At 30.0% G+C, this 11,153-nt stretch overlaps 2 protein-coding genes across 3 annotated transcripts in view; both read right to left on the minus strand.

Moving 5' to 3' along the window:
• LOC108756906 (hexokinase-2-like) overlaps positions 1-4,612 on the minus strand; it is a 13,671-nt gene extending 9,059 nt beyond the window's left edge. The window contains exon 1 of one of the 2 annotated variants that reach the window (XM_018501072.1): positions 4,391-4,612. The gene's annotated coding sequence lies outside the window, so the exon portion shown is untranslated. The remainder of the gene's footprint in view (positions 1-4,390) is intronic. The other variant, XM_018501074.1, reaches the window with a different exon arrangement.
• A 2,590-nt stretch (positions 4,613-7,202) lies between these two features.
• LOC108756907 (intraflagellar transport protein 88 homolog) overlaps positions 7,203-11,153 on the minus strand; it is a 5,390-nt gene continuing 1,439 nt past the window's right edge. The window contains exons 5-16 of the mRNA XM_018501075.1: positions 10,682-10,899; positions 10,338-10,573; positions 10,303-10,304; positions 9,833-9,990; positions 9,571-9,757; positions 9,314-9,500; positions 9,028-9,175; positions 8,799-8,910; positions 8,633-8,701; positions 8,235-8,535; positions 7,915-8,031; positions 7,203-7,318 (exon numbers count right to left, since the gene is read on the minus strand). Of these exons, the coding sequence (XP_018356577.1) occupies positions 7,203-7,318; positions 7,915-8,031; positions 8,235-8,535; positions 8,633-8,701; positions 8,799-8,910; positions 9,028-9,175; positions 9,314-9,500; positions 9,571-9,757; positions 9,833-9,990; positions 10,303-10,304; positions 10,338-10,573; positions 10,682-10,899 (1,851 nt within the window). The remainder of the gene's footprint in view (positions 7,319-7,914; positions 8,032-8,234; positions 8,536-8,632; positions 8,702-8,798; positions 8,911-9,027; positions 9,176-9,313; positions 9,501-9,570; positions 9,758-9,832; positions 9,991-10,302; positions 10,305-10,337; positions 10,574-10,681; positions 10,900-11,153) is intronic.

The following is an 11,153-nucleotide window of genomic DNA, read 5'->3' on the forward strand; positions in this document are numbered from 1 at the left end:
AGCTACATTATTGGGTGAGTATGTATAAACAACGTTATCGACAATCATTTACAGGTCTATATAACAACGAGGCCATAAAAGTTGAACCAGTCGTCTTTCAAGCCCGATCAACTGGTTCAGGTAACTGCCTCTTGCGTTACGGACCATTTTTCTTATTTCCGTATCTCATATACAGTTCCGCCAATTTAACTTTCAAACTAATCCGGAGAAATTCTATATTTAAAACAGTATTTCGTTTCGGCATGTATGTGTCACAATCCGGTTGTTGCATATAAAGTCGCAATGTATTCACAGACTGCGACTTTCCTATATGCATTGGAGTAATTGAAATAAAATATGTAAGAATGGATAAGAATTATTTTATAAAATAATCTTCTATTTTTTTTATTTAACATAAAAATTTAATGTGGAGATATTATTAATTATTCAGCAATTGATGCAGATAATAATTCACATTAACGTAGACATGCGTCCTTTTGTCGACAGCAACATGATCTGATCTTAAATTATAATGTGTAACGTTATCTGGATAAATCGAAAAAGAAACTGCGAAAAAGCTGCGAGAATGTTCTTTCCGAGTTGCAAGCGAATGAGGCTCCATTGAAATCAATTGGAAGGTGCAAAACGTCAACCAAGATAATTCAGCCAGTTGACCCGTCATAATGATTCTAATCCAGAGTGCAACACGCACACTCGTCGTTACTTCCTTGTACCAAGCACGGCATTTCACTATCTTTCTCAGGCTCTGTGATGGATAGAAAACTTTCAACTGGTGTGATTCGCGACAAGGCGCCGTTTCCTGGCAGCATCAACTATCCATCCTTCATTTATCACACTCTGCACTGATCAGCGCATCAACGATTAAAGAATGTGACGTAAGCATAACGTTAAAGATGATAGTCTAGCGCCATGAGAATAATGGAGTTGCGAGAATAAAAGATCTCGTGGAACGATTTAATCGCAATATATTATTGAATATCCACATAACTTCGCAGTTATTTATCGATTTTTGCGGAGTATCTATTAACTGGTAAATTTAATGAATTAAATAATTTACATAACATATTCTATAAAACATTAAAAAATAAATCTATTTAAATAAAAATTTCTTAAAACTTTTAACATCAAATATCTTGATAATTATTTATTTCAAATCAAAATTTTAATAATATTTATGTAAAATTTAATTAAATAATAAATTTCTTTTCAAAATTTCTTCAATAATGGATGCTAAATTATTTGTGTTTGTGCGTATATGCACACCTTACATTTTTTATAAAACAATATTATCAATTTTCAACCAGAATATTGCTACATGTAACAAACATGTCTATTACAGGACGTTCTATATTTTTTCAAGTGAAATATATGAGTATACATCTATCTACACTATTCAAGTGTAAATATTACGTTACATTTGTAGTACGAGTTCTCTATAGTTTTACTATTATAAAATGGAATTAGTTAAAAAGCAAAGAAGTCAAATTATTAATCTTAATATTAATATCGGAATATTACATATAAACGTAAAAAATTTTTGTTTTTATTTTCAATATTCTAACTAGATTTCATTGTTTGTTTGATATTAGAAGAATGGAACAAAAGTAGGAAGTGCAGCGTATGATTTATCTTCGTTACGACAACAATGTACATATGTACTTTAATTCAGCCAATGTTGTACAACTCTTGAAGATTAGGTTTGGCGTCAAGTGCACTCTAGTTATCTAATCGAGTGCTTTTTTTCTGAAGAATATAATTCATAAATATTTTACCTGCCGTTTAAATAATAAAAGTTCCATAATTCACGGTATTATATCAGCAAAAGCACTGAATAAATCCCAGTAAGAGTCGAAGTGCGTGGAAATCAAACGGAGAAATATAAATAAATATAATAAACAGTTCATATTTTTAGATTTTGTTTTCGAATATATCTGTTACGTGTGTGTGTGTGTGTGTGTGTGTGTGTGTGTGTACGAAAAATTTATAAACAAATTAGTCTTGCACGAATAATTTTTAATAATCAAAATAAAAAAGATGGAAATATTTTGTTAATTAAAGAAGTTAGTAATTTAGAAAATAATCAAAATAACTTTAATAAATTTTTGCTATTGCAGAGTTAGTGAGATTGTAAATAGAACTAGGTTTAAAAGAAACCTGTATAAAAATGTGTATAAAAATAAGGCGACCACTGAGACGACAAACTCTTCATTCCTGGAACGCGATAGATAGATAAAAGGCAAAGTTGCGTAAATGTGACATTGGGTGTGATAACGTTTTGTCAACTAGACGCAATGCAAGGATATCATATAAATTGACGTAAAACAATCTCAATTTATTGTTGTTAATAAATTGTAATTACCGTCTTGATAATATTTTACTACGAAAACTACGTAAAAGAATGTGTGCGCAATTCGACATCATCTAGTATTCAGTAAAGACGATCGAAATCTCGTCACTAAAGTTAATTACATGATATTACTTATTTCGAAACTCGTACATCGAATAAACATGACGATAAAGCGACGACTACATTTTATTTTTGATCAAGAATCAAAGACCTCACATATCTCGTGCAGACACGACGATTACGCTATCATATCGAAATTTTAACACTCGTTAAATTTGCGTAAGTTTGTTACTTTGCGCAAAAGTACAGAGATTTGTTTGCGTCTCTCAAATACGCGCGTATTGTTTATATTAGAAGATATACAGTTTTCTTTATACAACATGTAACGAATTTATCGAGAAATACTCATGTCATCTTAATAAAATCTCGAGTTGAATTATCAAAATTCTTGTAAAAAACCAATATTAGAAATTTTAATTACATTAAAATTGCAAAAAGATTATATGAAATAATGATTCAGTACGATTCATACTAATTCAATATACTAATAATTAAGTGATACGTCGAAAGAAAAAATGGGAATTAAATATTTTTGATATAAATCCTTCTCGTGAAGAAGAATCCAAATTTAAATATAGTTTTATCTAAAAAAATAATTACCTTGGATTTATTAGACTTTATAGAAAGTTTTATAATCGCTTTTAAATTTGCTTATAATAAACACACACTATTCTAATCCAAATGATATCGACAAAAAAATATTTTATTATCGGTCTGTAAGGCCGCAATCTAAAGTGTGGTCCTCAAAGTATACTTACCGATTATCATTACGACAATGTCTGGTTCCGATTGCGTAATATAAGGAAAGACGGAAACTGAATAAAAATTTTGTCGCACGACTGAATTACGTGGCGAATTACGTTTCAACGAACATCACGTGTTACGACGGTACGACTGGTATAACAACCGGCGAGAGCACATGCTACACAATATTTCAAGGACCCACGTGGTTCTCGCTGAGAAAGTAAACAGAAACAAACCTGCGTATTGATGAGAACTGATATTTCAATTATGAACTTCAATGTCTAAATGTACGGCAAACTGAAGCTCCGATCACGGTAAATCGCTAAAGAACAATTCGCGAATCTCAATGAAATATCAACACGTGATCTCAGAATCGTCACAAAAAGATACCTAACGATTTCTAATACAATGACCGCGATTCTATTTCTATAATAACTACTATTCTATATATTTTCGCTGTTTGTGGAGAAATGGCGTTCCTCTATATTTAAAATAATATAATTCATTAATAATAAATGTAGATTCCGTTTATTTCAAGGTTCAAATTACTACTTACAACATCAAGAATTTATAGTGTTTCGAAAGACAGGACTTTGAAATTCTAATGTTAATTATTTATAAGAGATTAGATAAAAATATCGGAGCAAAATTCCAAATTTATATGAAATCCAACAATCAGAAAATATTAGTACTGTCCTTTTTTAAAAAGAGAAACGATACTAAAAAAAATAATTTTCTACATTAGAATTTGAGTTTAAAGACGTATCTAATAATTAAAATAATTCAATCATAAGAATTTATATTTACTTTAACATATTATATTAATATCAATTTATGCAATTTTATAAAAACCAAAATAGTCGAAAAAATTGAATAATCGAATAATAAAAGATTCAATAATAATCGAAAAAAAATTCAAAAAAATAGACTAGAGATGGTCATGCCACTTTATTACGCTGTGAAAGAAAAAATGTACATTTTACGAAAATATTTACTTTACAAGAAGTATGAGATCAAAATAAGTCTTTCGCAATACAATATTTCGCATTTAATAGCTTACATACTAAAGAGATCTTTCAAAAAGGAAATTGATATGGCAAATTAAAATTGTCCTCGTGACAAGCCCTCGCATAATTTTCGAAGATCAATAAATAGATGGTCCAGGAAATGCTCCAGTTTCAATGAGACAGGAGGGCACGTTAAGTAGTGGGACTACTGACCCAATTTTGCATACAGTACCTGATTTCGCACACGTGTTTACCCCTTCTACTGATCTCCGGATCGATCGGTGGCGAGACTGGCTAACGACGCTGGCTGTTGGTCTTCGCAAGCCTGGACTCTTCGTCGTAATACACGCGTGAATGGAACAGCGAGAAATGTACTCGCGGCGGAGCCGAGCGGCGACTGGTCGACGGTCGTGCCTCCAACGAGCTTCCAACGTGATCCACGATCGTCTGGTCTGGCCCGCGGCATCCACCACTACTAGCCGCGTGCGTCACGCATACGTATGTACTTCGATAACGCGTAACGCGTGAACGAACGAGGGGTCATGCGGACACATATGCGAGCCCCTGTTCTCGTGCCTTCCTTCGTGACGTCTACGAAAACACGGAAAGCTGCGTTCACAAGCGCGAATCACCGTCAATCGAGAACATCATGAATTGACGTTATGCTACTGAACAGGCATGTTTGTTGACAAATTTGAAACCGGATTTGGAGTCTCAGCAAATATTTGAACAAATATTATTTATCTATCTTCATTTATTTGTTGAGCATTTAATATCTCTGACGTTCGAGAAAGCCAAACAAATTAGAACTCTCTAATCCGAAGGTTGAATTTATTTATATTTTGAAACTATTTGATGATGAGATATTTTTTAATTATTTTATTCGACAGAGAGTTATCTTTTTATTTTTTTTTACAATTTATGTATGACTTTGGAATACTTTGTAATATGTTCGTTCATACGTAATTGATTTTAAATTTATCGAAAAATCTTAACGGTTTAATTTGATTAACATATGTATGATATCAGTCTACTATTAATTACTTAATAATAAAGGAGCACGGTAATAAAAAAATATATATGCTTGTGATTGATAATAACATAAAATATTAAATCTGAAACTATTCTTTAAATAAAGAATAAACGAAAAAATTTTGATTTCCATGAATTGAATGTTTCATTTAAAAGTTAATTTTTTTGTGGCGTTCACACACACACTTTTTGATTACAAGAAAGAAATCGGAAAGATTCGATCTTACGATTCAATATCGCGATATTATCTCAATTACAATTATTGATTATACCTTAAAAATAAAACTTTCAATCTCTTATTTTTTAAGAGATGGTAGCTTGAGAATTATTCCGAAATTTAAAAATTAAAAAGAAATCTTAAAAATATTTATATATTCGCAATCTTAGATTTCGTTCGCATATTTGACAATATACATATTTATTATTTAACGTGGCTTATCTACGTGGCTATCTCAAGTGACAAGTCGACCCATTCATTCTGAGTTCATAAACCTATGCATCTGCAGCACATACATATGTAGATACAATACATGGCTATCACATTGGACATATGGTTAAACGAATTTATGCATTATTCGACTTGTTTTATCTTCAAATCTAACTTTTTATTGCATGCATAATCTTCAATTCGACATTATCTTGAATTTGAGAAGGTCATTAAGTCATTTCAAACATCAATTAAACGACATTTACCTCACAAAGATCTGACTGGAAACATAAAAGCACAGTTAAAATGCACACACATAGATTAAGAAATCTTTGCCTAAATAATGTCAATAAGTTGGCTTATTTAATTCTTCTTAGCATAAAATTGTAATTCTAATTAAATATACATCTGAAATATTTTAAATCAATTGACTGGCTCTCTATCTAAATATGTTCACATAATTCTGTCTTTCAATATCCTCTTATATGTTTTATTTACATATGCATGAAATAAAATTAATAGAAATATGTAATGGAATATAAATTACATATGTATAATACTTTAGTATACAGCGCGTAGACGTAGGTATGTATATACAGAGAAGCAATGAAGTAACATCCGTCTCTGCAGACTACATAAGCTGAATGGAGTTTGATTAAAACGGTTGATGTGTGTGTTTAAATTTAGATCATTGCAATTGCCCAATCTTTCCTTCCCCTTTAGTAAAGACCAATCTTAGATCTCTGAACACATTCGATTGGATCGTATCACAGTTCGCGCGTAAGATTCGATAAAATATTAAATATAATTAAATAATATAACGTAAATTATGTATAAATGATTTTATTCTTTATTTTAATATATAAGTGGAATAAATATATATTAAATTTAAATATCAAAGATATAATTATTAATAAAAAGTATAAACATGATAATTCTGTATTTCGTTAGCACACAACGTGAAGTAAAAAGATTTTGTGATTGTGTCGAGAAATGACATATGATTAATAAAAAATATCAAACATGTTCGAAATTCATAAGACTAATCATTCGAAAGGGAGAACATTTGATCCACTGACCCATCTTATTAAAATCTCTAATGTATTAATAGAGAAAAATATATGAATACATGATGTGTCATAAATTTAGACGAATAACTCTTTTATAAGCGAAACTTTATTGCAATTATCCTCGAATTGATATACACACGATACTCTTAATAGATATTAAATATATAACTGCTATTAATACAAAAAATTTTATAACATAAAAATAATTAAACCTTTAATTACATGTTGTAAAAATTTGTCATAAACTTATTAAGGAAATTATATATTTCCCAAAATTTTTTAAATACAAATAAAATGAAAATTAGTGCTCCTTTTAAAAAAATTTTCGATTTTCCGTGTTTCCAATTTTAATACTATTTTTATTATAAAATGCATGGTTTAAATATTAATATAAAAGTTACTTGTGCTAGCATAGTATAATTTACATATTTTAATGCTTCTACAATTATTTTTTCAAAAAATATATAAATCTATATAACATATTTATAAATATATAATATATATTAACGATATTATTACTCAGGCAGGAGATCATCTCCGAGTTCTTCGTCACCAAAATCATCATCTCGCTTTCCAGCTGCTGTCATAGGACGAGTAGGAAGAGGTCCTACAGGATCTGCATAACTTGAACCTAAAAATCATTTTTATAATTCTAATAACTTAAATAAATAACTGAATAATGTATCAGACAGTATCACATATATCATTTTCACTTTGAATATCGTATTAGAGAAAGATGGAAATAAAAATAACACAAATATTTCAGCAATATCCATTTTCAGATTTATATCTGTGATCAGTAATATGTAACGGTCTGCCGATTGTATTAAGTGATAAAGAGAGAACAAAAATAGACTAGTCAAAGCGGCCGCAGTCATCAATCATTTATTCAATCCATTAGAGTGGCTCGCGTACTACTTGTAGATCACTTTTACTGATGCTTGCTTTCAGTGAATGCTAATCATACTAAAATTATTAACTGCATAACCACTAAATTTTCCACGAAGTTCATGTAATGTTAAAATCGTATGAGAAAAAATTCTATTTTCATTAGAGCCACAAAAAGTTAAAAATATGTAAAATACAAAAATAAAATCGTAATATAAAATATGATTTTTTTATTTAAGCAAAGGCTTAATATTTATTAAATAGATTCTTAAAGCAAATCAGTGGAGATACCAATCTACAAGAAGTGATTTAATTCTATAAAAATTTTAATAATCGTACTTTGGTAATCATTTCGGCCTGAAATTGGTCGTCGATCCGGACTTGGTCTATGATCTGACATTACACTTAATCCTGAACCAGCTCGCGATGATGTTCCACTATTACTTTTCCTAGAACCTGCACAAAACGTACGACCAAGATTTAATGATAACTTAAAAGAAATAAATAATTTATATTATTGCATACATTATTGATATAAACAATAATAACGGAAACTAATAGTAATTCAAATTTATTGGATCTCAATGCATATATCAATGGTTAAAAATTATTATTCATATATTATTTTTAAACATTAAATTGTACATTAAAATATATACCTGTTGTGCCTGGTCTTGCTGAACCTTGTCTTTCTTTTAGTTCTTTAGCTTTCTCGGCCTTTTTTAATTCAGCCGTGTACATCTGTGCTTCTTTCAAACCCAAATCACTACATAGCCTGATTAAAAATTTTAGACATTCTATATTATCTGGAAATTTATTATGAATATCTTGATACTCTGTGAGAGCTTTATGGAATTGCCCAGTGCGTCTTAAACACGCGGCAACTAATAATCTCCATCTTGGTTCATCTGGCGCGAGTTCTACTGCTTTTTCAAAATAAGTCAATGCTTTTTCAGCAATCTTAAAAAGAGAATACAATGTAATAAGAGAGAAAAATGTGTAATTTTATTATCAAAAGCAACAAATTGTTAATACAATAATAATTAATAAGTTATACCTGCATTGATATAAAATAGGATCCAATCCAGTCTATCACCTCAAAATTAGCAGGATAAAATCTATGGGACTGTAATAAATTTATAATTGATAAAGAAACTAAATATATATCACAAATATGATTACAGCAACTGAAGGAGGATTTAGTTAATTATAGAAGAACTTACGTCATTGTAATACTGAAATGCCTGCTGCTTATCTCCTATTGAATCATACAATTCTCCTAATTTTTGTAAAACACCTGGATCAGATGATATTATACCTAACAACTGATTATACCTGTTTGAAATAAGATATTTAAATTAATTCTCATGACATTTAATATAAATATCAGAAATTAATTACATAAAATTTTTTTTTTAAATAAAGAATAATATATAATTGAATTTAAAATACCATTCAGATGCTTGATCAATATCGCGCATCAATTGATACAGATGACCGATTTGATATAACGTTTGTGGATCATGTCGAACGATATTACGAATTTTCCAAAAACACTCTAAAGCCTCTTCATACATATTCTCTTTCTTATAAACTAAACCTATAAATAAGAAACATGTCATCATTAACAAAATAATACATATATGCATTAATATAGTTGCATAAAATAAATGGAGATGCAGGAGAATATTAATATTAAAACATTTTAAGCAAGACAATTTTTACAAAATCACATTACCTAAATTGTACAGAGCTTGTACATGACTAGCATCTGTCTCTAATGCACACAATAACAGCTCCCTAGCAACATTCAATTCGTCTTTTCTAATTGCACAAGCGGATAAATTAACGTAGGCAGCTGCATTGTAAGCATCGGCATTGCGAGCTGCTTCACCATACTTTTCAGCTTGATCATAATCTCCTTGCTAAAGAATTTTCTGCTTAGATGCAAGAAACAAGCCAACATAACTGTGGATATTTATAAATATTACTCACAAGATAGTAGATGAACGAAAGCATAGTTGCTGCCCCGCTATTGGCTTTGGTGTCACGATTTTCAAACATTTTTAATGTATCTATGGCTAATTGTGTTTCTCGATTATGTAAAAATACCATGGCTTTGTTTATTTCTAAATCAGCAGCTAAAATACTATACGCCGAGGACTTTATGGCATCAACACACCTACAAATAATTGTGCAAATTTTTATTAAGAAACTAAACTAAATGTAATCGCAATTCTTTAAAGTAAGTAAGTACCAAGCAAATCCAGTCGTAAGTGATTCTTCAATAACAGGCGCTATAAGCTTTGCTGCACAAAGTATACTTTTCTCAGCTTCCAATTTCATTTCTTTTTCCAATTTTGACAAATCGTCATTCTTTATAACTTCATTTAATATGTTAGATTCAACATCATCCTACATATAAATAAAAAAATATAAGTCACACACGATAGCTTAATATTTCATTCATGATTTATACATGTGAATGAAAAATTATATATATACTCGTATATAACGAATAAATACTTGTATATAACCAATATTTTATACATAATAACATTTAACAGAAATTAAAAAAAAAGAGATGAGAAGTCTGTGTGAGTGTGGAATACTTGATGAAAAGAGACAATTGCTATAAATATGTCACTATGTGCATCTTTGTGAATCATAAGACACATATTGTGACATGTAGCGGTGCAAGTGTTGGCAACTCTTTGAAAGATATACAGCTTTAATAAAAACGCAGTATAATAGTGCCAAACTCACGGGATTTATGCTATACTTGTCCTCCTGATCTATATTAAGTTGTACTTCTAGTAACTCTAAGAAAGCTCTTTTCATCTTATCACGATGAGATAACGCGAAATGACATAAAACAGCATGCAAACCCGCATTAAACTCAGATCTCTCCCTCATCACCCATTCAAAACTATTAGCTGCCTCTTCTAATCGACCCATTTGCACAAATAACATTCCCATGTTATGCATAATCTTTATTCTGCGAAATTTACCAAATTAATGATATTATTAGCAATGAAATAATCGTTCCTCAATAGTTCCTCGATCGTATAAATTGATAAATATATTCATCGATAAGTATATTCACCTTAAATCTTTGTGAGCTGTTGGAGCTTGATCAAATGCCATTCTGTACATTTTTATGGCTTGAGATAGTTGTCCCATTTTTACATAAATGTTACCCATATTAACTTTGAGTCGGGCGCTATTACTAAACATCCTATTCCTTGTTATAGCTTGGTAAGTTGCTATAGCTTCTGTATACATTTCATTATTTGTGTATTGGACCGCTAAGTTGAATAGCACCTGCAAAGATAAATTAACAATATATTCAATCTCATCTATAATACTCGTATAATTATAATTATATAATTTTGTAATTATAATTTTATGTAGTACATGATTAATATGTTCACATTCTGATCAATCATCTATTTTATATCATATATAAATGTATATATATTATTATTATTATGCGTTAGGAACTCGAAAGCTCATTGCCGCAAATATCAAATCCCGCCACTGTTCCCGTCCCTGAGCAAGATCCCTCCATTTGTGAC

This window comes from Trachymyrmex septentrionalis, unplaced genomic scaffold (assembly GCF_001594115.1).
Source record: "Trachymyrmex septentrionalis isolate Tsep2-gDNA-1 unplaced genomic scaffold, Tsep1.0 scaffold13, whole genome shotgun sequence".
NCBI classification, from domain to species: Eukaryota; Metazoa; Arthropoda; class Insecta; order Hymenoptera; family Formicidae; genus Trachymyrmex; species Trachymyrmex septentrionalis.